This window comes from Prionailurus viverrinus, chromosome B3 (assembly GCF_022837055.1).
Source record: "Prionailurus viverrinus isolate Anna chromosome B3, UM_Priviv_1.0, whole genome shotgun sequence".
Taxonomy (NCBI): domain Eukaryota; kingdom Metazoa; phylum Chordata; class Mammalia; order Carnivora; family Felidae; genus Prionailurus; species Prionailurus viverrinus.
In genome coordinates this window covers 67,362,619-67,389,256 of record NC_062566.1, presented here as the reverse complement: position 1 = coordinate 67,389,256, position 26,638 = coordinate 67,362,619, and the positions used below count along the sequence as shown (strand labels likewise).

At 46.4% G+C, this 26,638-nt stretch overlaps 3 protein-coding genes across 8 annotated transcripts; 1 reads left to right on the top strand and 2 right to left on the bottom strand.

The window, feature by feature from the left end:
• Positions 1 to 10,005: 10,005 nt before the first annotated feature.
• LOC125167415 (ribonuclease 7-like) lies at positions 10,006 to 11,222 on the bottom strand. The gene is made up of 2 exons (XM_047861542.1): positions 11,070 to 11,222; positions 10,006 to 10,613 (listed from the first exon to the last, which is right to left on the bottom strand). Exon 2 carries the CDS (start codon positions 10,572 to 10,574, stop codon positions 10,113 to 10,115), a length of 462 nt encoding a protein of 153 aa, XP_047717498.1. The 5' UTR covers positions 10,575 to 10,613; positions 11,070 to 11,222; the 3' UTR covers positions 10,006 to 10,112.
• A 6,991-nt stretch (positions 11,223 to 18,213) lies between these two features.
• On the bottom strand, positions 18,214 to 25,042 carry TPPP2 (tubulin polymerization promoting protein family member 2). Of its 6 annotated transcripts, none has more exons than XM_047861513.1 (5): positions 24,940 to 25,042; positions 24,499 to 24,740; positions 24,112 to 24,265; positions 20,362 to 20,607; positions 18,215 to 18,446 (listed from the first exon to the last, which is right to left on the bottom strand). In XM_047861513.1, the coding sequence occupies exons 2-5, from the start codon at positions 24,669 to 24,671 to the stop codon at positions 18,318 to 18,320; spliced, it is 702 nt and encodes a 233-aa protein (XP_047717469.1). In that variant the 5' UTR covers positions 24,672 to 24,740; positions 24,940 to 25,042; the 3' UTR covers positions 18,215 to 18,317. The 6 variants fall into 6 exon arrangements, with proteins under 6 accessions (XP_047717475.1, XP_047717469.1, XP_047717470.1 ...); XM_047861514.1 differs by having other exon boundaries at positions 24,895 to 24,977; XM_047861516.1 differs by having other exon boundaries at positions 18,359 to 18,960; positions 24,940 to 25,041.
• Positions 20,461 to 21,406, top strand: RNASE13 (ribonuclease A family member 13 (inactive)). Its single transcript, XM_047861540.1, has 2 exons — positions 20,461 to 20,568; positions 20,828 to 21,406. Exons 1-2 carry the CDS (start codon positions 20,520 to 20,522, stop codon positions 21,298 to 21,300), a joined length of 522 nt encoding a protein of 173 aa, XP_047717496.1. The 5' UTR covers positions 20,461 to 20,519; the 3' UTR covers positions 21,301 to 21,406.
• Positions 25,043 to 26,638: the final 1,596 nt, after the last annotated feature.

The following is a 26,638-nucleotide window of genomic DNA, read 5'->3' as shown; positions in this document are numbered from 1 at the left end:
TCAGTGCCCAGGGTCTGGGAGGTTTCCAAGGGCCTACGCGTTCCAGACTGGGAAGAAAACTATACGGAGTATGGAAAGCGTCCACTGCAAAATCTCAGATTTAAAATGTGTACTTACCTGCTACCACAGGAACAAAGCCGACTTCATCTATTTTGAAATTTGGCAGCTTTGGCAATTTTGGCAACTTTTTTGACAAAAAGTTGATCAGATTGCAAAACAATCTTAGGTTAGATTTTCTCATCTTATAGGCATTCCCAGGTACAGCAATGGCAGAAGGAGTGGTGCCAGTTACAAATTATTTGCGGTCGATTTCAAAAATAAAGTTTTAAATATCATTTCAGATACATTTCTGCAAGAACGATGTTGAATGAGGGATATGTATATTAACTATATTCAATGTGATACAGTGTTAAGGTGCCTAGGGTGGTATGGTGGCATGAAACACGGGCCTACTTAAGGGTCAGGTCAGCCCAGGGCTGACAACAGCAACAGAAGGAAAGGGATGACATTAACCACCGTTTCGTGAAGGTCTGCTGTGTGCTTGGCATAGTGCTGGGTACTTCATGAAGAATGATAGCTATCATTTAAAAAAGTGTTTACTGGGGCACCTGGGTGGCTCAGTCGGTTAAACATCTGACTCGTGTTTTCGGCTCAGGTCATGATGTCGAGGTTCGTAGGTTTGAGCCCCATGTCAAGGCCTGGGTCTGGCTTCTCCTCCCTGCTTGAGTGGGAGTCTCTCTCCCCCTCTCTCTGCCCCTCCCCTGCGTATGCCCTCTCTCTCTCAAAATAAATAAATAAACTAAAAAAAAAAATTAAAAAGTGTTTACTGTGTGCCAAAGCATTGTGCTTTATATACAATTTTATCTACAAAGCAATATTATGTGTTCCATGTTAATAGTCCCATTTTCCAGAAAAGGAAACTGAGGCTTGGAGAGGTTAAGGTCACAGATTTAGTAAGTGGCAGATGTAGTAAGTGGGATTGAAAATGAGGTAAAGGCTGGCTCCAAAGTTACATTGTCTCTTTCTGTTGCACTGCCTTCCTGTTTATTGAATTTACCTAATGGGTTAAGGTTGGTGACCAAATTTCTATTCTAACAGAATGGTCTTCCTTTTGTCTCCTGAACATGTTTTGTTCTTTTTTGTTTCTTCCCTGAGAGCCCTTTCTCAAATATTATCCATCTCGCAGAGCTCAGCTTGATCGCCTATGTGAGCTTTCCTGAGGCCAATTAATCCCTCCTGAACCTAACCTTCTTCACTGATACTTCTGGTATCACTCATTTGGGTACTTAGCTGTGTGCTACCTTGTTTTGTTATTTGATTCTTAGATTTGTATCCAGTCTTCCCAACTAAATGGAAGACGTCCTCTAGCGCTCCGCTGGCTCAGAGGGACACTCAGTGACTGTGCTGCCTCTCGGAATCCACATCATTTGTTTTTGTTTTTGTTTTTTAGTGTTTATTTATTTTTTATTAATTTTTTTTTAATTTTTTTTCCCAACATTTATTTATTTTTGGGACAGAGAGAGACAGAGCATGAACGGGGGAGGGGCAAAGAGAGAGGGAGACACAGAATCGGAAACAGGCTCCAGGCTCTGAGCCATCAGCCCAGAGCCCGACGCGGGGCTCGAACTCCCGGACTGCGAGATCGTGACCTGGCTGAAGTCGGACGCTTAACCGACTGCGCCACCCAGGCGCCCCAGTTTTTTTAATCTTTATTTTTGAGAGAGAGAGACAGAGTTAAGAGGGGGAGGGGCAGAGAGAGAGGGAGACACAGAATCTAAAACAGGCTCCAGGCTTCAAGCTGTCAGCACAGAGCCCGACTCAGGGCTCCATCCCACGAACCGCGAGTTCATGACCTAAGTGGATGTTGGATGCTCAACTGACTGAGCCACCCCAGGTGCCTCCCTCCTTTTTTTTTTTTTTTTTTTTTAACGTTTATTTTATTTTTGAGACAGAGAATGGGGGCATGAATGGCGGAGGGTCAGGGAGAGAGGGAGACACAGAGCCATCAGCCCAGAGCCCAACGCCGGGCTCGAACTCACGGACCGAGAGATCGTGACCTGAGCTGAAGTCGGACGCTTAACCGACTGAGCCACCCAGGCGCCCCCCCCTTTTTTTTTTTAAATGTAATGCATTTTTTTTTTTTAGTTTTTATTTTTGAGAGACAGAGAGAGACAGTGCATGAGCAGGGGAGGGCAGAGAGAGAGGGAGACACAGCATCCGAAGCAGGCTCCAGGCTCTGAGCTGTCAGCACAAAGCCCGATGGGGGCCCGAACTCAGCCCCGAGATCATGGCTGCGAGATGATGACCTGAGCCAAAGTTGGACACTTAACCAGCTGAGCCACCCAGGCGCCCCACTTTTTGTGGCCTTTGACTTACTACGAGCCTGTGTGCAGCATTTGGACCTCCCAGGGATGACAAAAACAACAGTGATAAAAATGATCATAGCTAATATTTATTGAGGGGTTTCTATGTTCCAGTCACTGTTCCAAATGCTCTATGTCTGTTTTCTTTTTCTCTTTCTTTCTCTTTTCCTTCCTTCCTTTTCCTTCCTTCTTTCCTTCCTTCCTTCCTTCCTTCCTCTTTCTTTCTTTCTTTCCTTCTTTCTTTCTTTCTTTCTTCCTCTTTCTTTCTTTCACACGTGAAGGACCTTCCTACTGCCCTTGCCCCATAACTATCTTATCTTCCTCATCTAGTTCTTGAAAAGAAATACTGGTCAGAGACTAAGGCCCATTGAGAGCAAGTTAAGGAAAATCCCATTAAGGCCAGTGTACTCCTACCCTTGACTGAATGCAGATGTATACCAGGTATACAAAGACACAACATAAATGTATTCTTTCCCAATTTTCCTGAAATTATTTTGGGGGGAGAGGAAGTAATTTAAAGTACTATTTTTACATAAAATAAAACTGTATGATGGAGTATGTTGAAAAATTCAAATTACCGATTTTTTTCAATTTAAAATGTTTTTGCTTTGAAATAATTTCAAATTTATATGTAAGTTTCAGAAAGAGTACACAGAACTTCCCTATACGCTCCAACCATATCCCCCAATTATTGACAATCCTGAACTATTGAGAATAGGTTACAGACATGATGCTCCATTACCCCTTCATATGAGAGTGAGTATTTCCCAGTTACAAATACCCTGGCCCACATAAACACAGCACAGCCATCAAAACCAGGAAATTAGCATTGATCTATTACCCACAATGAAATTTTAAGATAACATATAAGACATTTATGCATATGTCTATTCTATGAATATTAGTTAAGTGAAAAAAGGAGGCTTCAGAGAAGGCTCTTGTTGCTAGGCACGACTTAAGGTGTTTTAATTAATTCTCCTCTGTCATTTCTAGCACATTTCTAGCAAAGTCTGAGAAACATTGCTCTGGGGGCTCTAGTTGACCATGAAAACCCAGCCCTGGGTATACCAACTTTGAAGGTAAGGAATGGTGACCCTTACCAAAGATAAAATATTTGGGGATGTCTCAGACCCACCTGGAGGTCCACCAAGTGGCATCTCTGCAATGTTTTCACCCTGGCCCCGAATAGCAGATAGGAAGTGAAGACCTTTGTTCCTGCTGCATGCCCTTACTTATGTGTCCAATAGCCAGTGACATGACCCAAGGACATGCTTGACTAGTTTATAATCGAGTTCTTGGGTACTATGTTTTTCCCCATCTCACTGACACAATATGAACATTCAGCTGAAGGGGATGTGGTCCGCGGGTGAGAGGCAGAAATGTAAACATGTCAGGATTATGGACACTGAACACTCTTTGGGAGGAACGTGCTTTTGTCTCAAGTCCAGGAATCTGCCCATTTGCAGATTCATTTGCCAATCCATGGATAGTGAATTTGACCTTGGAAAATGTGTGAGATCCATTTGGGACAATTAATTAGAATGTCAGTTTGTAAATATCACTGGACTGGTTGAAGATACCTGAGTACTTACTTAAATTAGCCACGTGATCTTGGACAAGGTGTTTAAGTCCTCTGGGTTTTACTTTTCTCATTTGCAAAATGGAGAAGGCTGAACTAGATGATGTCTGAGGTCAGTGGATACAATCTCTTGTAACATTATAATTTTATGAATATCTGCTGAAAGAGTCTAAAGCTATGAAGACATGTAGATCTGTCTTGTGCTAAATGCCATGGCCTGAGCAGGAATCTGTACTAATTTGCACCAGGTCAGTTTACGTTTTAAATGCGTAAGCTCAACTAAGTTTCTATGTGAAGACCATAGAAAGTGACAGCTATGATGCTTTCCCACTGGAAGTCCATTGGAAAGCAGTGGAGGACGATGACCCATGGGCACTGGTGGCAGTTTTGAGTAATGGAAGACAAAGTATGAAAGGGAGCTGAATCAGAGAGTGGGGAAAATGTAAGAGGTCTTCCATGATGGAGGTGAGGGCATACTAAACTCACCTAAGGACTGGTTTAAATGTCTCAGGAGGGAAAATTGGAAATGTCACTGGAGCGCTTTCTCCATCAATTGCTGTGATACTTGAATCCTTTGGAGAGGAACTGACATGGTGGACACCCTCAAAAGTTAGTGGCCCTAAATCCTATGCCTTCTTTTTATATCTTTTGATTCACGGAAGGTAGAGTTGGGGGAAAGAAAAAAAAACCCTTAAGTAAAGTAGTCTTAACAGAAATACTTGATAGCCACCAACCGCCCCCCCCCTTTTTTTTGGTCCCATTTGAAAGTATTGCTCCCTACCCCACCCCACTCCAAATTACTTTTCCTAGAGGGATGAATGCATATTGTCCTTTTTGTCTGACCTTGAGCCTTGCTTTATCCACTCTTGGCTAGGAACCACAGTTGGCAAAGGAAGGCTGAGGAGGAGTTTGGCCTCTGTTGAAATCCTTTGTTCTTCTGTCACGGAAGTCACGCCTGCTCCATCCATCACAGATTTGGCCACCCAACATTTGACACCACAGTAATAAATATGATAACACCTCTTGAACTTTTCCTACATGCCAGCCACTGTACTAAGTACTTTAAACATATTGTCACATTTAATCTACCTGATACTCCCATGAAGTAGGTTAGCTTTATATAGATAGGAAATTCCCATCTCCCTAAGTCAGGAGGATTTTCCATCACAGTGTGTATTTCCTTTAGGGGTAGACATCTTTCCTCACCTCTCCTCTTGTGAACCAAGGGCTTCCTACAAGGCCCTGTTAGTGATGTGTTCTCATGCTCCTGTGGCTTCATGGATGCTCCTAGGCTTACTGGCTTTGGAGTCTTGCACAGGTAAGCATCCAGGCAAGAGCTATATCTGCTCTTCTTTCTAACTTCCATGGTGGGATGGGGGTAGGAGGAGACCTTTAAAAGACTGAGGATCTAAAGTCTTCAAAGTCCTTTTGGAAGCTGCAAGAGCATAAGAATGGGCCAAGGCTCTCTCAAAGGAACATCCCTGGATGTTATTGTCATTGGTGTATTTCTTGCCTTAGCACTAGAGTTATTCTCTTAGAGCCATAGATCCTATGAAGAAAGCCATTGACACTATGAATCAATGTGTGGAGAAGGGCCTCATCTCAAGGGCATTTCCTCTTCCTACATTCTGCCCTTGAGATCAGGACCCTTCTTTTCACATTGACTCAGCTGGCCCTCTTTGTAATGTCTATGGGTCATTTACTTCAGTGTATGGAGACTCTGGGAAACCAGGGTGATGTAGAAAAGTTTCCTACCTAATATACCTCAGTTTTTACTTGTAGGAAAGTGAGTGAGCTCTAGAACCAGTTCTGGGGTTACTTTCTTTTCTTTTTGAGAAAGAGAGAGAGCAAGTAGGGGAGACGGGCAGAGGGAGAGAGAGAATCTTCAGTAGGCTCCATGTTCAGCATGGAGCCTGATGTAGGGCTTGATCCCATGACCCTGGGATCATGACCTGAGACGAAATCAAGAGTCATACACTCAACCAACTGAGCCACCCAGGTGCCCTTTGGGTTACTTTCTTTTCTGGATTCCATGTCTGCTCCATATTAGGTCCGGGTTGAAACAATTTTCTTTCTCTTTTTCTTTCTTATTTATTTTGAGAGAGAGAGAGAGAGAGAGAGAGAGAGAGAGAGAGCAAGCATGAGCAGGGGAGGGACAGAGAGAGAGAGGGAGAGAGAATCCTAAGCAGGCTCTGCTCTGACAGCACAGGGCTCAAACCCACAAACTGTGAGATCCTGACCTGAGCCAAAATCAAGAGCCAGATGCTTAACTGACTGAGCCATGCAGGAACCCTGAAACAATTTCCTTTAAAGCCACCTACACAAGGCTGGACAATGTTCCCCTACATACTCTCCTCCCCTCCCCAAGCCCCCACTCCCAGAAACAGCAATGTTTAATAACTAATCAGCCTCCTTTTCCCATCCTTCAGCCATCAGGTAGGACTGCCTCAGGCTTCAGCCGGCCTTAGTAATTGGCCCAAACCTGTTATTCACTTTGGACCTCACCTTTGACCTTTGGAAAGTTGAATAGTCAAATGCTTATTTCAACATTATTCTTGGCATCTCTCAACTTGGCTGTGATCAAAGTCATGTGAAGGAATGGGGGACTGTCAAACCTAATCAGTTAAATCATCAGTGATGAGAACAAACAAGTCATTTGGATTCATCGTTAATATCTGAATCACTTTCAAATATTAGTGGGCATTCTAGATGTAACTTAGAGTGAAATTTTCCTTATGAATTTTTAAGTGTCAAAATTCTGTCAGTCAGTAGAAGTATAAACGCACACTTATTATTTTAAGAAAAATGCTGAATAATTAATGATTGTAAAAGATTATATTATATATAAAACAATGAAGAATTTTCACATAAAATAGGAAAATCAGTTGACAGTTAATATATGAGAAGAGATAGTGTATTAGCCAGACAACTTTAAGAAGAACCTCATACACTTTTTGAGCCAAAGTATTTATAACAATTTAATAAATAGTATAAGTACTATTCAATTCAAAAAATAGTATAAAGCAGAGCAACAGAAATTCAACTAGATCATAATTCCATCTATGATTCCATTATATCATAATCTTTATAGAATTGATTGGTGTATTAGCATTTATCATGTTAAGTAAAATAATTGTTAAGAACTATACATTCAGAAGGATTTTTTATTGAGGTGTAATTTACATACCGTTAACTATACAAATCTTCAGTGTACAACTCAATGGGTTTTCACAAAGTAAACATCCAGACCAAGAAAGAACATTTCCAGCTTACCTCTTACCCCTTGCCAGTTAGTACTCCCCAATATACCACTATTTTGAACTCCATCACCACAGATTACTTTTGAATTATGCTTGATTTTTAGTTACTTAGTACTATTTAGGTCATGAATCTTTTAAGAAAAAGTTTTATCTGGAAATTCTTTTCATTTTGAGAGGATGCACTAAAAGCATCATTATAGCCACTTCAAAATTTTGTGAGGAGGAGGTCTTCAAAACCGTAATATCCATAAGAAAAAACATCAATATATATAATTTATATTTATATATGGTATATATCAACTTATACAATTTATATTTATATGAATATATAAAGAGTTGTGAAAAAAAAAGGGAAAAAGTCAATACCCCCAAGTATCTTGCTTTCTATGCACCTCATTGAAACCATCTATTTAAAGTGGTAAATGGGGTGCCTGAGTGGCTCAGTTTGCTGAGCATCTGACTTCGGCTCAGGTCATGATCTCAGGGTTTGGCTCATGGTGAGTTCCAGTCCCTCATCTGGTTCGCCTCTGTCAGCACAGAACCCGCTTTGGATCCTCTGTCCCTCTCTCTCTGCTCCTCCCCCGCTTGTGCGTGTGCTCTCTCTCAAAAACAAATAACATTAAAAAAATAAAGTGATAAACGCAGAGTATAATGACCATAGGATATATAGATTTACACTTTGTAATTTGGAATCTGGCCACAATGTGTATTTAGTGCACCTCTACTTCCAAGACTCAGCAACGTAGTGCCCCACGTTCTGCTTGAATTGTTCAACGTTCCGCTCTTTCTTTTGACCATACCCTCCCTACTTTCCCTCCGCCTCCTCTCCAAACACCAGCCCACCCAGCAGGACTGTGCTAGCTACTCATGAACATCACTCTAGCAGAAGAAGACCTTCAAGGAAAGTTGAGTGGGGCATTTGCCTTCGTCAGCATGTTTGCCACCGTGGATTTGACTGGACAACTATTTGTTACTACTAGTGGTCATTATTAATTGCCTACCAGGGCTGAGGGCTGCTTAAGGCATCATAAATATCATTTCTAAATTTTCCTGCAATCCTATTGGGTAGGTGCTATCACTCCCATTTTGCTGTATGGAAGCACAGCTGCAGAGAGGTTCAGTAGTTTGCTCGAGGTCACTTGGCCAGGAACACTGAGCCAACCAAGATTTACACCCAATTTTATCCGTCTCCAAAACTGACTCTGACTCTGGTAAGGAGTACAGGAGCATGGGTGGTGTCGGGAAGGGACAGGTAGGGAACAGACTCCCCAGCTGGGAAGGGAAAGTCTAACAAGGTAATTGGACAGTGAAGTAGGGTGGGCATGGGCATAGTCAGTTTAGGACTGAAATAGAGAATGTGCTGGTGATGGTGAGGGCTGCAGGCAATGTGGTGGCGGGGGGTGGGGGGCACTATCAGAACAAAGCCAGTGTAAAGCCACAGCTTCTCCAGTTCTGCTCACTAGAGAGGGAGAAGTGGTGTCTACACCTGGGGGGACAGGGAGGTGGCATTTCCACATCTCAAGCTCTCCGGCCTGGGCAGACCGCCAGATTGGAGAGCCAGAGAAGCACTGAGGCAGGAGAGATCATTATCAGAGGAAGGAAGCTCTGGCAGCTCCCACCAGCCTGTTTGTGACCAGCAGGCTCTGGGCCACGGAAGTCCCTTGAGGTCAAGGGAAATGTGATCCTGGAGCAGGGGAATGAAGCTGGGACACTCCCCTGACCCTATGCCTTCAGGCCAAAGGGATCTAGCCACAGCCAGGCCCGGGGTGGGGGGGGTGGGGGGGCTGGGTCGGAAGAACAGTGGGCTGGAGAAGGGGGAGCCCGGTTAGAGAGGCAGAGAGAGAATGGATTAAGATCCCTGGAGAACCTCATAAACAGCTCTTGGCTAGAGACGTAGTGACCTTTATTGCAGCCAGCACAGGACAACTGGCTCTTCGGAGAGCTCTCAGGGGATATGGGTGAACTCTTACCTAGTTCTCTAGTCCCTGTAGAGGTCTCTCCTTTTTTGCACAATGGTCAAGTACAAAGTACACCGTATTTAGAATAAGGAGTCCTAAGTGCAAGTCCAGGTTCTGCCACTGACCAGTTTGACAAGCTTTTTAATGAATTACACTTTCTCAAATCTCAATTTCCTGCCCTAAAGAAGGCACATAATCCCTCTCAAGTCTATCTCACAAGGAACTCATGTGGCTCCACTATGAAAGCCTAAAATGCTACATAAATATGAAGTGGTACTTTGTTTTCTTTCTTCCCAGCTGCCTCTCCACACACAGGCCATGTCACTACCACGTTATCTGGGGAAGATTCCTAGTTTAGGAACCGGAGCAGCTCTGTCCATAAATCCCATACCCTCCTTGTCCATTTATTTCCCCCTCTTGTCATGCTGCCATGAAAAGAGGGGACAGGGGAGAGATGTACAAGGCACAGGCCAGGGAACCCATACTCTTAGCTTGCTCAACCCCTCTCTTGAGGGTAAGCTTCCGGGAAAACAGCAACAAAAAGATGAAAGACCATCTCTTCTGGAGCTTAGCCCTCCAACCTGTCTACCTCAGCTCACCCTCAGCCTCTCAGAAAAGCTAGGAAGGGCCCTAAGAGATGAGAGGAAAAGAACCTTCTGGACATATGAAGAGTGGCACAGAGGGGCGCCTGGGTGGCTCAGTCAGTTGAGCATCTGACTTTGGCTCAAGTCATGATTTCAAGGTTTGTGAGTTTGAGCTCTGCATTGGGCTCGCCTCTGTCAATGCAGAGCCCACTTTGGATCCTCTGTCCCCCTCTCTCTCTGCCCCTCCCCCTCAGTGTCTCTCTCTCTCAAAAATAAATAAACATTAAAAAAAAAAAGACTTGCACAGAGGCCTGGAGAGGGAATTAAGGTACAGCCCAAGAGGGAGGAAGGCTGCAGACCTAAAGGACCTAGTCCAAGTGCACAGGGACCAGCTTGAATTTCCCAGAGCCTCCTGCCTGGGGAGCGTCACAGGCTACAGTGTAAGAAGCGACCAGTTGCTTCTTTTTGTACTTGCAGTTTGGATACTTTCCCGAGGTGAGCTTACATGTGCTCAGAGACACAGGCCTTTGGCTCTGGTGGCAGTTTTTACGGCCATTCTTGCAGGCTATGGTGGGGGTCTGACAGGTGGTGGCCACACTGGAGAAGGATTCATGCAGGAAGGTGTTGAAGTCTTTGCAGCGTTTCGTGTATTTGTTGATGTTGTTCATTGCAGTGTCGCATCGCTGGGGTTTGGGCTGCACGTGCTGAGTTGCAAACCACTGAGCTGCGGTCATGTTGCTGGGCTTGGCACTGACTGGGACCTCAGCTAGCCACAGCCCCAGCAGCAGGAGCAGGAGCAGAGGGCTGAACCCTGCTCTGGCTGCTGCCATCTCTCTCAGGGGAACAGTCAGGATGGAGGGCTGGGTTTGCTGGGGATAGAGAACAAGAGGTGAGAAATTAGTCTTCCTGTATGCGCTCCTTCTATCTCATCACGGTTACCCTCCCCTACTGCCTCCTTCTTCCCTCACCCAGGGGTCTCATCCCTTCTTCCCTGTTCTGGGTGCCCTTCTCACCCACTGTGACCCCATCCCCCTCACCTTGCATCCTGTCTTCCCTCATTCTGTCCTCCTACTCTTTGTTCTATCTCCTCTCCCTCAAGCCCCATCCTCTTTGTGCCTTTATCCATTGGCTCTGTGTCTCATCTACTCCATGACACCCCCTGGTCCCCGTGTCCCCACTCTGTGCCTCCATCCTGGCATCACTCTCCTCTGTCCTGTGTGTGTGTCCTTATCCCTTCTTCCTTCATCTATCTCATCCCTCACTCTCATCAGGGCCTGTCCCTTCTCTGTCCTCTCTCCTCACCGATGTCCCTCCACAGGTCTTACCTCCTCACTGAGTTCTCGTGCTTCTGCAGCTCCAGCTTAGCCCCTGTTTAGGCTGCCCCTACCTGCCACTGGCCTCAGATCACTTGCCTTTTAACTCCTTAAGAGCTGGCCTGAGCTACGTTGCTTCTGTTTGAGGGCCGGCTGGGGAGCCATCCTGGATCAGGAAATGAATCAGGTTCATGCCTTTCCACCTACATGTCCCAAATAAGTGGATACCTATGGAGCTAGTGTACCTGCCTAAACAGGTTTGGCAATGAGGAAGCTTCAAACCTCATGCTCAAAGAATAGATTTGGCCCCCAGCCACATGGTTTTAATGACTCTAATAAAGCACCTGACCCAGGTGTCAACCCCAAACGAATTTCAAGAGAGTTGCCATTTATCCCCCATATACACCTTTGGTTCATGATACTGGAAGAGCCAGTCCCTGCAGTGGTAAGGATGGCTTTTTCTCTGACCTGATGAGATGCAGAGAGAACAGCCTCTTAGAATATTTGTATGATTTCTTGTCATCAGGACTTCCTGCTTATCTTTTGGAGGAGATGGAGGAGACAGGGAAGTGGATGATTCATCACAGTCACGATGTCCAGCACCACCCCAACTCAGCTATTCTGAGGTCACTCACTCCTCTGGGCCCCTCAATGCCAGGTGCTGAGCAGGGCCACCTGACTTTACCTGGAGAAGGCCCCCAACACCTTTCATCCCTCACTCTTTTCCTCCTTACTTTGTTAAAATTTTCAAAATTTAAACATCATCCAAATTTGAAAATGCTGTTGGGGGTGGCAGTTGCCTCATTCTGCCACAGGCCTTTATCTTGCAGGCCTTGTTCCTTGGGGTAGTTCTAGCTGTGTGGAAAGCCTGAGGTGGACTGGTCTGGGGGCTCTAGCGAGCTTGGCACAGGGCACTCAGGAGAACTGAGACACTGAGGAATAGAATCATCACCATCTGTGGGTGGGAAGGCCCGGGAAACTGAGATGAACAACAGTTTTGTTTTCAGGATTCACCTGTAAGTAGTAGTTGATCTCAGAACACTGAGTTCATGTTCATCCATGCAGTAAACACGTATGTATTGAGCGTTATGTGCTGAGGCGCATAGATCAGTGAATAAAAGAGACAAACATCCCTACCTGTGGTGGAGCTTACATTCCACTGGGAGAAAGATAGTAAAAAATAAACATACACTTTGCTTGAAGTGATAATTGCTAAGAAAAAAGGTAGAACAAGAGGGAAGTTGGTAGGCAGTGATTTTTTTTTCTTATTCAGCAAAGTGTATGTATTTCTTTTTAAATATTTAAATAATCTAAATCCAAGTTAGTTAACATATAGTTTAATAATGATTTCAAGAATAGAATTTAGTGATTCATCACCTAAATAAACACCCAGTGTTCATCCCAACAAGTGTCCTCCTTAATGCCCCTTACCCATTTAGCCCATCCCCACTCCCACAACCCTTCCAGCAACCCTCAGTTTGTTCTCTGTATTTAAGAGTCTCTTATAGTTTGTCTCCCTCTTTGTTGTTTTTTTTTTTTAATTTTATTTTTGAGAGAGACAGAGATGGCGTGAGTGGGATAGGGGCAGAGAGAGATGGAGACAGAGAGTCCCAAGCATGCTCCATGCCACCAGCACAGAGCCTGATGTGGGGCTTGAACTCACAAACCGTAAGATGATGACCTGGGCCAAACCCAAGAGTCGGTCACCTAACCGCCTGAGCCACCCAGTCACCCTTCCCTCTCTGTTTTTATCTTATTTTTGCTTCCCTTCCCCTTTGTTCATCTGTTTTGTTTCTTAAATTCCACATATGAGTGAAATTAGATGTTTGTCATTCTCTAACTAAACTGACTTATTTCACTTAGCATAATACACTCTAGTTCCATCCACGTTATTGCAAATGGCAGGATTTCATTATTTTTGATTGCCAACTAATATTACATTGTATATATACCACATCTTCTTTATCCATTCATCTGTCGATGCACATTTGGGCTCTTTCCATACTTTGGCTATTGTTGATAGTGCTGCTATAAACATTGGGGTGCATGTGTCCCTTTGGCTCAGCATTTTTGTATCTTTGGATAAATATCTAGTAGTGAAATTTCTGGGTCGTAGAGTAGTTATATTTTTAATTTTTTGAGGAACCTCCATACTGTTTTCCAGAGTGGCTGCACCAGCTTTCATTCCCACCAGCAGTGCAAAAGAGATCCTCTTTCTCCACATCCTCGCCAACATCCGTTGTTGCCTGAGTTGTTAATGTTAGCCATTCTGACAGATGTAAGGTGGTATCTCATTGTGGTTTTGATTTGTATTTCCCTGATGATGAGTGATGTTGAGCATTTTTTCATGTGTCTGTTAGCCATCTGGACGTCTCCTTTGAAAAAATGTCTATTCATATCTTTTGGTTAGGCAGTGATTTTTAAACAGGGACATTAAGGTAGGCGATGCTGGGACAAAGACCTGAAGATGAGAAAGTGAATTTGTGCTTATGTGGGGAACAGTGGTCCAAACAGAACAGCACTGCAAAGGCCCTAAAGCAGACAGATGCCTGGGTGTTGGAACAGCAAGGAGGCCAGCGTGGCTGGAGCAGGTAAAGGATGATCAGAGCAGGTGAAAGATGCGTCAGAGAGGGACCAGTGGCCAGATCATGGAAAGCCTCAGAGACCAGTAAAGGATTCTGACTTTTACTCTGCACACACTGGGGAGGCCCTGGGGGTGGGGGTGTTCTAAGCAGAGGAAGCGAAAGGCCCTTGTTGTAGATTATAACTGTAGCGAAGCCATGTGAACGTTCTTGATTGTAAAGTTTGTGTTCTGGTCTAGAAGTCAGAATTTCAAGTCGAGAAGAGGAGATTTTTGTTTTGAGGGCGGTGGAACATGATTTTAGTAGATGGAGTGACCTGCTGAGGGTCAGGATGATTTTTGGAAGAAAAGGTGGTGTTGGAGATGGGAAGCACCACTAGATGGCGACAGAGAACCAGGAGCAAGTTCACACAGGTCTCTGGCTCCTGTGCTCGGCCCTCAGCGAGACCTTGGCTGTGGAACAGCATTCACTGCTTTGTTAAGGTGCCTGAATCTTTGCAGTTTGAACTTCTGGATAGAGAATTATGCCTCTGCTGCTGTAGAAATGCAAATGTTTGGAAATAAAATTCATGGTTTAAAGCAGACTGTGGACAGAATGTGGATCAGCACAGGCGGAGGCAGGGTGGGGGGGGGGGTAGGTAGGGGGGTGGGAAAGAGCTCATTTGATTTCCTAGCCAGGACTCCTCACTTCTCATTATTCTAGAGTGAGATGTTTCCAAACCACGACTTGCACTGCCCTGTGCTCTTGTGTTTTCCTGTCATTATAATTATCCTAGTTTGCTCTTCAAATCCATTATGCTGGGTTCTCCAGAAGGCCACCTTAGTGCTGCATGTAAGTAAAACACGGCCCTACTGTGTCTCAGGCTGAAAGGGAGAGACAGTAAAGGTTTAGGTTTGCACCCAAAAATTAAAGGGTTGAAACTACCATCTGTACAATTCAAGCTGAAACCCCTACTTTGCCTCAATTATTTGGAGAAGGCAGGTGATTTTGTTTATTTGCCCAAAGTATCCAGCTTCCAAGATCTGCTTCACTTTGCAGTCAGTGGGATAATTTTGCCAGTTCTCCTACACCACATGTAAGGGGCAAGAGAAAAAGATGGAGGAAGGGGGACAAGATTAGGGAGAACAAAAAGGGTCAGGTATCAGGCCAAGGACTGATCAGGGAGTCTGGCAGAAGGGAAAAGAGAAAAATTAGAAAGGGGTGAGCAAGAAGACAAAATAGTGGGAGAAGATGGGAGTGAAGAAAGCCCCTCACACAAGCAACCTCACCCCAGGGATATGAGGTAGCTACCCTCTGCTTTCTCATTCTATCGCCGCAGCCACTGCTCTTTACCCAGCCACTCCCAGGCTAATGCCATGCTGCTGCATGTGTGTGTGTGCGTGTGTGTGTGTGTGTGTGTGAGTGTGTGTGTGTGTGTGTGTTTAAAGTCACTGGGGCGGGTGCTGTGAAAATCCCAGCAGTGCCAGGTGGACCTCTGCCTGTCTTCCCCACAGGACAACAGCTGCCACTTCCTCTCGCCTGGCTGAGAGGGGGTGAGGGGAGCTGGCTGGGAGGAGGGCCGGGCCTGGATTGGTGCCCACCCTTCAGAGCCCGGCCTCTCCCCCTTCCGGAGTTCCACACAGCTTCTGGATACCGATGGAAAGCCCGTGAGAGTTTCCCTACAAGCAGGATCAGATCCAAGTTCTGTTACCCTAATTTTGTTGCTCCTATAGGATAAATAAAGGTAATGGGCTCATTTCTGTAGACAGGGAAAGTGAAACAAACAGTAAGTTAGGGTCAGATGTGGGACTTGCTTTGGGTCTTTGAATTCTCATGACCTTTCCTGGAACAGCTGTGGATCTGGAGGCGGCACGGTACTGACAGAGGTTGGAATCTTTATAGCTCCCAAACCAATGCTTTTAGACAAGCTGGGATGTAGGAGAGGGAGACCTGCTCCGGGGTTGAGAGGCCTCATTAGGTCACTCTATCTCGGGAGCCACTGGCAATTCTCCCTTTATCTGCAGAATAAGATTCAAATTCTGCAGCCTGATATTCAAGGCCTGCCACAATTTGGCAAACCCATCTTTCGAACTTTGTCTCTGACTTCTCTTCCACCGAGAGCCTCAATTCTAGCCAAGCTGGTTTTGTCTATTTTCTTAAACATACCTTTCATAATCTTCTTTATCTCGGTTTAATTATTGACTGTTCCTTGAGATGCATCCCAAGGTCCCAGGATGACCCTCCTCTCACACAGAAAATTTGCTCTGATCTTCCCAATTCAGAGGGATCTTTCTCACCTCTAAATTCCTACAGTTAGGGGCACCTGGGTAGCTCAGTCAGTTGAGCTTCCTACTTGGGCTCAGGTCACGGGCTCACAGTGTCATGAGTTTGAGCCCCGCATCAGGCTCTGCGTTGACAGTATGGGGACTGCTTCGGGTCCTCTGTCTTCAACTCTCTCTGCCCCCCACCCCCCGTCCGCCCCACTCTCTCAAAAAATAAGTAAACATTTAAAAATAAATTCCTACAGCTACTGTCTTCGAGATGTGTACTTTTCTGCCTTAAATCATTGGTTATTTCTTCACATTTATCATTTTCCTCCAGTTTAGACTATCAATCTCCAGAAGACAAGGACCATCTGTTATACTTCTTTTGTACTTCTCACAGGGTGTAGCTTAGTGCCTTGAATATAAGTGATCTTAACTGATTTGATCTCTGGGTTAGAAGGCATTCATTCAGCCCCTGGATGACCCCAGTCATGCGTGGGACCCCCAGCAATCTGCAGCATTGGTTGGCAGATGGAGGAACTGACAAGGCAGCTCCTGGACTCCAACCCTGGGGCTGAGGTGAAGTAATGACAAGAAGGTTGAGATGCATGAAGTGATCCCTTTGGGTTCAAGGACAACCCAGGAAGCGCCCATGACCTGGTTTGCTTGTTGGAGGAATTTGGGTGGACAGGGCAAACAGTGACATTACTGATTGTGGTGAGCTCACTTTGGGCAGAATCTTGGGGTTCCTCTCATCCCAGGGAATCACCGTTGCACCTGCCACTCTAGCCAGCTGTTCTAGAAATGCTTACCACTAAGGAGAGGAGGTAGGAGAGAATGTGTAGAAGACTACAGGCAGAGAGTCACCTTGACAGGAAAAATGACTCAAAGTTATTTCAACAGCGAACTCTCAGTGCCCCTTTTGCTGGCAGAAAAACCCAGCACCACTGAAAGCAAAATCTAACAAAAACAATTCCAAAGTCTGCCTATTTACTGACCCTTTTCAATATATGAGGTATAAGTAATTCTGCCATTGTTAGAAAATAGGATTCACTCATCGGACCAGGGTTTTCTTTTCTATTTTTTTAAGTTTATTTTTTGAAAGTAATCTTTACACCCAACGCGGGTCTTGAACTCACGACCCCAAGATCAAGAGTCACATGCTCTTCTGACTGAGCCAGCCAGGTGCCCCAGACAAGGGTTTCTCAACCTCACCACAATTTACATTTTGATCTTGATAATTCTTTGTTGTGGGAGCTGTCTTGTGCAACCGCGGATGTTTAGAGGCATCCCCTGGCCTCTTACCCACTAGATGCCAGTAGCCCCTTCCGGTTGTGACGATCAAACATGTCCCCAGAAATGACCAAATTGCCTTCCCCTCGTTGAGAACTACTAAATTGGACATACGACCTTGAGCAAACTACTCTTTCTCTCTCAAACTTAGTTTCTTCATCTCTAGGGGAATTCTCGTGTATGTAAAGCCTGGAGTACTGAGGCAATGAATTCCACAAATCTCAGGCTGAGGGAGCAGATGAAACCATGACAAGGATGTCAGCGTGGAAGCAGCAGGGCTATGGATCAGCACCTCGAGGACAGGATTTTAAAGACCGGGCCTCTAGAACTACAGTCTGGAACCTGAAGGCCCATCATACATTCACCCCCTTTCCGAGGCCTTTCTAACATATGCTTATATGTGTATCTTTCCTGCTGCATTATAAATGTAATCTGGGCTGGAGCTGTTTTATTTACCTTTGTATTGCCCCAACGTTTGTCATACTGCTTTTCAGAGGGTATTTAACCACTAAAAACTAAGTTCAAAAAATCTTAAGGTAATCCACACAGGGCCTGACTAATAATAGAAAGCTTCATGAAGATGAAGCTTAAGTCAGGTGTCAGAGGGGGCTCTACACTGGCAGAGCGGGGATGGGGGGAGGTCACTTGGATCATTTGGGGAATATAAGGGGCTTTGCCAATATGGAGTTGGGGAAAAAGTGAGTCCGTGTAGAACCTAGGAGATAATATCCAGTTATAATTGTTTATACACTGTGTAATGGTTGAAAGTCATGTTCATGGGGCGCCTGGGTGGCGCAGTCGGTTAAGCGTCCGACTTCAGCCAGGTCACGATCTCGCGGTCCGTGAGTTCGAGCCCCGCGTCGGGCTCTGGGCTGATGGCTCAGAGCCTGGAGCCTGTTTCCGATTCTGTGTCTCCCTCTCTCTCTCTGCCCCTCCCCCGTTCATGCTCTGTCTCTCTCTGTCCCAAAAATAAATAAACGTTGAAAAAAAAATTAAAAAAAAAAAAAAGAAAGTCATGTTCATGATGACCATCTCACTTTATTCTTGTAGTCTTATGAGGCAAGAAAGGTATTAGTCTCATTTTATAGATGAGGAGGTAGAAATACCGTAGGTTATCTATATCAGGTACCGAAGTCTCTCCTCTACAATGTGCTATTCCATTTCTGTAACTGTGTGTGCAGAGGTGAGTGGTGATAGGTGGGTAATGAATGAAGGAAGACGACGACTAAGGGCCATGACAAGCCCTTTCCTCTTCTCAGGGAAGCTGCAGCCTTGAGCAAATAGGGAAGAGGAGGCATGCTTTGAGGTGGGGACCACAGCAGCAGACTTCCTCACAACAAAGATATGAGTCAGCCAGTCTCAGGAGCCACCCTTCATGGCTCCCACTTGGTGCTGGCTTGTAGACCCAGACTGAAGGATACAGGCGAGTCACCTGCCCGTGTAGGCTTTTCCTTCACTCGCTTGGCTGTGCACACTTCCCTGGGGAGGTCTTCCAAGCAGAGCCTTCTTAAACAGGATCTCTGGGTTGAGTCTTCACGTGAGCTAGCTCAGTGGAGGTGATGGGGGCAAGAGTGGGAGGAGGAGAGGAACAGTATCAGGGGTAAAGGAGGCGGCATGAACAAGGACAAGGAGGTGGAGGGTGACACAAAGGGGGAAACAGATGGGGATGGGTATGCAGTTGGAGACATGGCAGGGGTCAGGTCATGGAGAGCCTTCTGTCTGTCCTATGAGACGCAGAGCCTTACTGGAGATGGAGAGCATGTGGTGTCCAGGAAAGGGGGGAGCCTGAGGAGGGGCAGAGATAGGGATGGAAGGGACAGGTTCTTAGTCTTAGATAAGACTGTCAGGACTGTGGGACTGATGGACTTATGCTCATATTAAGTACTCACCATGTGCCAGGCACTGAGCTACAAGCTCTTGATATACATCTTAATGAATTCTAATACTGCTGTGAGGTATATAAAGTATTACCCCTATTAGTAGATGAAAAATTTAAGCTGATAGTGTTTTAGCAAACTTGGATTGGAGATACACAGCCTGTAAGCAGCAAAGCAAGGATTCAGCCAGGATTTCTGGTCGGTTTTACTCAAAAGCCTTGCTCTTACCCACCTTGCAACCACAGGTGGGGTCAGGGAGAATGAGGGGTCTAGGATCACCTGTAACAGAGGAAACAGAGACAGACAATACAGGAGGAGAAGCAAGTTGTGGGGAGGATGGGTTCAGTTTTGGACTTCAGTTCATGCTTCCAGGAAGAGCAAGGCTAGGGGGAACATGAACAAACAATGCCAGTACCCTGATACCTCCAGTACTCTGCACCACCCCCAAATTACCCATTGGCCTTGGAACACTCAGGGGTCTGTGTTCTGACTCCTCCATCCCATTCTTCCTATTAGGAGGCCCACAACCCAGACAACATCCTACAGGGAGGCAAGGCTGAGAGGCATGTGGAAGTCAAGGACAGTGGCTGGCAGGCTCTAGAGGGCTAACTCTTTAGTTCTGATGAAGGGGCAGGTATTGACGAAAAGAGGAGTCCTGCTCTTTCCCAGCATGACAAACTATATTGAGAGTCTGATTCTCTGGACTCAGATGGCCCATACTTCCTCAAGTCCAACTCAACCTGTGTAACCCAACTTGACAAGCCTGAGGCTTCAGGGTCAGTGTGCTTCAGTTTCCAGGAGTGCTCTGACTCTGACAGGGCCTGAAGTTACAGGTGAGGGAGTTGGTGTGACAGTGTGATTGTGACTGGTGGGAAGGTGATGATGGGGACTGTGGGGAGTCCACAACGAGGTCTCTGATTCTCAACCCAGCACTCTAGAGGGAGGCCCTTGAGTGCATGTGTGGCCTCCTGGGCCACGGTGAGTGGGATGAGTGGCAGACCCTCTGTTCTCTGAGGGTTAGGAACAAGCAGCACCTTGTTCCTCAGAAACACAACAGTGTTTTCCTCCTTACCTTTCCGCAAAGAGGGATCTATGGACCAGAGAAAACATCAAAGAAAGCCCAAGAACGTAGGGCCTTTTGGCAGGGAGCTGGAACTAAGTGTTCTGATGACAGCAGAAAGGAGGGGACCAGACAGCAATGTCCCTATCCTCCCACCCACTCAACCCCCTCAGTCCAGGGGCTCTTCAAACTCAGGGGACGTGACCTCCCAGACTGGTCTTTATCTAGAAATTTCTGGCCTCTTCTCACCTTTGGGCTGTCTTTGGCTCCAGGCAAGAATTCCTGCTCCTGTCCCACTGGTCTTCCAGCTCCTGCCCTTTCTCCAGAGCAGTCAGAGAATTGTGCTTCAGCCTGTTCCTTCTGTCCCCTTTGCATTTTTTTACCAGAAAGGTTGACCAGAGCCAGGGATGATTGGGAAGAGTCACTCGCCCAAGGACCAGCTGGACCTCTTCTTCTGTAAGTGTTACAGCTCATGGACCGGCTGAGGCTGAGACCCCGAGGTGGACCAAGGGAGTGGGGGGAATGGCTAATATAAGGTGGACAACCAGCAAGTGTCTCCTCTCTCTGGGGCATGAGGACTTGGGTTAGGTGATATCTGAAATACAGTACAGCTCTTAGGGTATAGGGGAAGGCTGCGGGGACGCTGGAGACTGTGGGAAGGGGCAGACAGCCACTCTAGGCCCACCTCTGCCTCCAACCACCTTAACTCTACCAGCAGGAGGAATGGCAGTAGCTGTGGCCCGCCTTGTGTTTCTCCAGCTTGCTTTCGGGCCAGCTCTGGTTGTGGACATCGAGATGCAGATTGCCATCAAGGACTTCCACATGCTACACGTCGATTATCCCAGGGTGCACTACCCAAAGGGTTTCCAGGGCTACTGTAATGGTCTCATGGCCTATGTACGGGGCAGAAAGCAGAAGAGCTGGTATTGCCCGCAAATCCATTATATGGTGCATGCCCCCTGGAGAGAAGTCCAGAAGTTCTGCAAGTACAGTGAGAGTTTCTGTGAGAATTACAACGAATACTGTACATTCACAGAGGACTCCTTCCCCATCACGATCTGTTCTCTGGCCCCTAATCAGCCGCCCACCAGCTGCCACTACAACAGCACCCTAACCAACCAAAGGCTCTACCTGCTCTGTTCCGGAAAGCGTGATGCGGAACCGATAGATATCATTGGTGTCTACTAGGAAAGGGAGGCTTTCGATTTGAACTACCCCCTACTGCCACCATACACCAGCCTGTTCCCGTTCCCAAACCTCTGATTTCTGATACAAGGCTTCCTCTCTGACTTCAAAGGCAGGCAGGGCCCCCTTCCAAGAGACCAGGGAAGTAGGACAAATGTCCAGAGCTTCAGTCACCATGCAAATTCATACTGCCTTGTAGACCCTTTCCAACTTGTTTACCTCCTCTCTTCCCCCGTCATCTTCCTTCTCCCACAGACAGCCTTACCCACCCAAGAAGCTGACTGTGTCCAGTTGGCAGTGACTGTCCTTCCACTGGGCCAGATCCTGAATCCTGGATGGAGGCCCAGAGCCTCAGCTCACACCATGACAACAGGCACCCAGCTCCATGTCTCAACTCCCCATCCCCACTACCCTTCTCTCCTCAGCTGTTCCCATCTCCCTTATGATTCTCTCCACTCACTCGCCTACATGGTAGGTACCTCTAGCTAGAGGTCCTCCCCAAGACCCTTAGAGTCTTTCTAGCCTCACTTCTCCAGAATGCCCCTCAGTCCCCAGTCTGTTCCTCTCTATGAAATCATTGCTCTTCTCTCTATGTAACCTGTTCTTTCTTCTCTCCTTCTACCACAGAGCTCAGGGTAGTTTCTCCCCTACACTCCCCTCCTTTAGTCTCCCTGTATTCCTCTCTCTGACTTCTTTTCCTTCCATTCTTCTCACTGTGGCTCACTGGAGTTTCAAATGATCTTCTCTGACCTGTTACTCCCAAGATGACTGCATCCCTTTCCTTCCCAAAGCTCTTCCTGACAACCCGCCCCCCCCCCCCCTCCGGTTACAGGATCTGCCGCTGACAAGACAGGTGTGAGGTGAGCCTCACTGTGGTCACAGAAGGTTTTAAAACCACGCCTTGAGTTATAGAAGATATAACCACTGGATGAAACTGGGTGAAGGGTATGTTGGACCCCTCTGTACTATTTTTGCAATCTTCCTATGAATCTAAAATCATTCCAAAATAAAAATATAAAAATATATCTGAAGCCATTCTGATTTCATTCCTTTTTCTTCGGCACACAAGCACTCCTGCTCTGGGAGTCCTGGAGGCACTCACCTCTGGCCATCTTCCTGGGCTACCCTTAGCAGTCAGTGGGATTTTCTGTTCCATGTCTCCAACACCACCTGGGCTACAACAGGGGAGGGAGGTGGAGGGACAGGGAGGGGTCTAACAAGTGGTGTCTGGGTCATACTAGGTCCAATCGGGAATTGCCACTTCCCTTTGGGAGATAAGAAGGGTGGATACCAGAAATGTATGAGTGCAAGGAGCAAATGCTTTTGCCTCCACATCTGGTTTATCTCTTATCCCTAAATATATTCCTCAGCTCTGTTCTTAGACGCAGTTGTAGAGGGGAATGCTAACCTAGGGCTGGGAGGCATGAGGTTAACTAGAGAAAGTGTGCAGAACTCAAAACCCTGACTCCTGGGGTCTTCTCTTCTCTCTCTCTGCACCAGTGGGTCTATCTATCCCTCTCTCTGAAGGAAAGACAGAGCTCATTGGCTGATGCACACACAGATGTTTATTGTTCCCTACGCTCTTCCGTGGTGTGTAAGATGCTGGGTCGAGGACTAACTGACCCTAGTTGTTGAGGCTACTTCTCATTTGCTGCTCGGCTTATCATAGGTGCCAGCACCCTTGTAGCCACTCACATAGCCTGACTTGTCGGTCATCTCTTCCCGTCCTGCGATGCCTTTGCCTTTGCCACTCTCGTCAAAGCGCTCCTTGTGGGTGCCGGTGTACTTGCTGGTGTCCGTCAGCCGGCTCACTCCACCCACTGTTGTTGCCTTCTGCAAGCCAGAGGATGATGGGTCTGATCCTTCTCTCTTCCCCTTTGCTGTCACACCCCTTCTCTAAAGATAGACTTTGGTTCTGCTAGGACCCAGTGCTCTATTCTACTGTTGGCATGGGGCTGCTTTCTTTAGGGCCCAGATGCAGCCATGGGTAGGAACGTGGCAAGAGCCATCCACTCACGAGGGTGGAGGAGTCTGGTGTTTGGGAATGAATGGGAGGAGTCTGGTGTGTGGAGTTTTCTGCTTCCAGAGGAGCTATTTTGACCAGGGGGCAGCCAGAGGACTTCAACCCCAGGCCCAATATGCAAGGTCCCTCCAAGTGGGAAGGCCCTATTTGAAACCTAGAATAGAAGGGGCTTTAAATAGAGAGGGGACAGGGGGCACCTGGGTGGCTCAGTCCATTAAGCATCCTATTTTGGCTCAGGTCATGATCTCACGGTTTGTGAGTTAGAGCCCTGCATTGGACTCCGTGTTGAGAGCTCAGAGCCTGGAGCCTGCTTTGGATTCTGTATCTCCCTCTCTCTGTGCCCCTCCCCTATCATACTCTCTCTCTCTCTCTTTCAAAATTAAATAAACATAAACAGAGAGGGGACAAATAGAGAACAGACGGTGGGTGGGAGGCAGGAGGGCAGATATTACATCTTATACAAGAGTGGGAGGAGGAGTGGGGATCAGATACCAAGTCCTTTGCACTCAGTGTTCCCCCAGAGCCCACTGGACACTTGGAAACAAGGCTTAACTTTATTATTAAAATAGATGTGGACCCTTCTCTCAGCCACAGTCTCTTCATCCCTGAAATTACTAGATGATCTCTAAAGGCTGTTCCAATCCCAACAGTGCCCCAGAGACTTTCTGCCTTGTCTCCCTACAGTATTACTAATGACAGAGGTTAGGGACATTGGAAAGGGGAAGGGAGATAGGAGCAGCAGGGATTTAGAGAAGTAGAGTCAAGGGTTAGGGATGAAGAATGTCACTCACAGTAACACCAGTGGTAGCTGGATCCTTGCCTTCCATGAGTTTATAAATGTTCTCCAGAGCTTCATCTGGCTTCTTGTCTTTGAATCGTTTCTGGCCCAGCTCCTTCATTGCTTCCTGGAACTGCTGAAATGTGATGGTTCGGGCATTCTTGGCTCTGGTCAGTCAGACAGAAATCCAGGAACTCTGGAACATGAATTCATAACCTTCCAAGGCCCAACCCTTCCCTGACTGAGATTTGGTCTCTTGACACTGAGGGTCCTGGGACAGGTAACAGCACAGGACCAGGTACCCAGCAGGTGCTCAGTAGACCCATTATTGTGTCCTCCCACATGAACCTTTCTAGGTCCCACTGCCTTGTGTGCCTGGCCCCCATCTCTGGCCCCTTACTTGACTTTGCTGAATATGATGTCCACATCAGTGGAGGTGACTATCTTGCCATCCATGATGCCACAGTCTTTGCATAGCTTGGAGAAGTTCTTATTGTTCATTTCAGTGCCACTGCTTGATGATTCTCCAAAGACAGCAAACCGCTGGAACGTTTTCCCTGCTTCTGATGCCATGATCAACTGGAGGTGGGGGAGGGCCGCAGGGAGGAAGACTTGGGGGTGAGGGAGGAGGGGAAGGGATGACTGAGGAGTAATGAGGATGGGTGTTAGTCAACAAAATAAGAATCAGCAACAGGAACAAAGTCCCTCCTCCCTGTTCTTCTCTTTCCTTTCCCCCATCACTTCCATCCCCCCTACTGTTCCCAGCACCAGGGATACTAGTATGGATCCTACATACTGAATAATCACCACTACCACCTATGTCTTCACCACTTTTGTGCACCTGAGAGTAGCCGGATGGTGTCTGCCCCTTCTCAGCCTTTGTTTATAAGTGTGTGCAGATATGTGGGAGCCAGCTGGTTGGGGAGACTATGTAGCAATGGGGAAACAGGGGAGGAGAGGGAAGCTTCTATGACCTCAGCAGTGTTTATGTGACATCAGCTTGAAGCTACAGCCTGAGTCTTGGGAGAGGGGTCCTTCATTTCCCCACTTTGCATTGAGCAAGTTGCCACCCTTCTGATCTTTCCAGCTGATCAAACTTCCCTCATCATTCCCCCCAGCCTGACCCAGTCCTCTGGGTCCTGGTCAGATTGGTTTATGGTCTGTCCCACAGTGCTGAGAGGAGCCCAGGGAAGGGGTTAATGGAAACAGGTTGGCATCAGTCCAGCAGTGCCCTCCTTTCTAGTCTCAAGTCCAAGTTAGTGACCAACATGGAGAATCCCAGTGGCTTTGACACACCAACCTCAGTAAGAACTTTAATGTTATTTTAATGTTCATTTTTTGAGAGGAGGGGAGAGGCAGAGAGAGAGACACACACAGAATATGAAGCAGGCTCCAGAGTCTGAGCTGTCAGCACAGAGCCGGACACGGGACTTGAACTCACAAACTGTGAGATCATGACCTGAGCTGAAGTCAGACTCTTAACTGACTGAGCCACCCAGGCGCCCCCCACAAAACTATTTTTTATCCATTAATCCTGCTCAAGAATGCTCTAAGGATCTTCAGTGACAAGACAAAAAAAAAAAACTGTCAAGGACTTTCACACTTGGCCCATGCTTTTATCAAACATCACATACCTCTCATCAATATTATTCTTCATCTGGGGGCCATAATGATTTTAGAGGCTAGCTACCTCATGGTTGAAAGAGAATAGCCTTGGAGTGGGATGAATCTGGGTGGGGATTTGAGTCCTAGATTTGTCATTTACAGCACTGGGCAAGTTGGCCTTGGGCAAATCACTAAAGCTTCTGTTTCAGAAATGTCTGAGCTGCGGTTCCTCACCTGTACTGTGTAACAATAAAACTTACCTTATAGTATTGTGGGATGATATATGGGAAGTACCTTGCACCTACTAGCTACTATTCAATTCTTCCCAGTAACTTGTGTATTTCTTCTCCCAAGCTTTCCCTCTTGCTCTTTTCTTCCTGGATAGAACGTTCCTTTCTCCCACTCAAATACCCTGTGGTTGTACTCCTCATGGGTGGTACACTCTAGGAAACAACAACAACAACAAAAACCCTTTTCCTCTGAATTACAGCAAAATAATGGTTCTTAGTCTGTGGGCTGCAGTCTCCTGGGGAGAGGATTTCTGATTTATTGCAAGGGACCCTGGGATTTATATGTACAGAAAATATTGTCAACTGAATAAATAGCACGCTTTGCACATGTAGATATTACTACATACATAGGTATTAGAAATATCAGAATTCCGTACAAATGGCGGAGCCTGACTGGCTTGGTCTGTGCAGCATGCATGTGACTCTTGATGTTGGGGTTGTAAGTTCTTTGTAGTTTGAGCCCCACATTCGGTGTAGAGGGTACTTAAAAATAAAATCTTAAAAAAACCACCTTATTTAAAAGTATTGTTGAATTCATGGTTTGTCTCCGTCAAGGGATACTAAAACCATCAAGCGGGAATGGAAATCTCTCATCTCCCACTTGAGAAGAATGGGAAACACTTGGCACAGGATTTTTTGTCTAAA

Coding starts and splice junctions, on each gene's coding strand:
- LOC125167415 (XM_047861542.1), bottom strand. CDS start 10,574: ATGGCAGCAGCCAGAGCAGGGTTCAGCCCTCTGCTCCTGCTCCTGCTG.
- RNASE13 (XM_047861540.1), top strand. CDS start 20,520: ATGATTGGGAAGAGTCACTCGCCCAAGGACCAGCTGGACCTCTTCTTC. Junction 20,569..20,827: donor CCAGCTGGACCTCTTCTTCT/GTAAGTGTTACA, acceptor TAACTCTACCAG/CAGGAGGAATGGCAGTAGCT.
- TPPP2 (XM_047861513.1), bottom strand. CDS start 24,671: ATGGCATCAGAAGCAGGGAAAACGTTCCAGCGGTTTGCTGTCTTTGGA. Junction 24,266..24,498: donor ATCATATTCAGCAAAGTCAA/GTAAGGGGCCAG, acceptor CTGACTGACCAG/AGCCAAGAATGCCCGAACCA. Junction 18,447..20,361: donor GAGCCAAAGACAGCCCAAAG/GTGAGAAGAGGC, acceptor TATTTGCTCAAG/GCTGCAGCTTCCCTGAGAAG.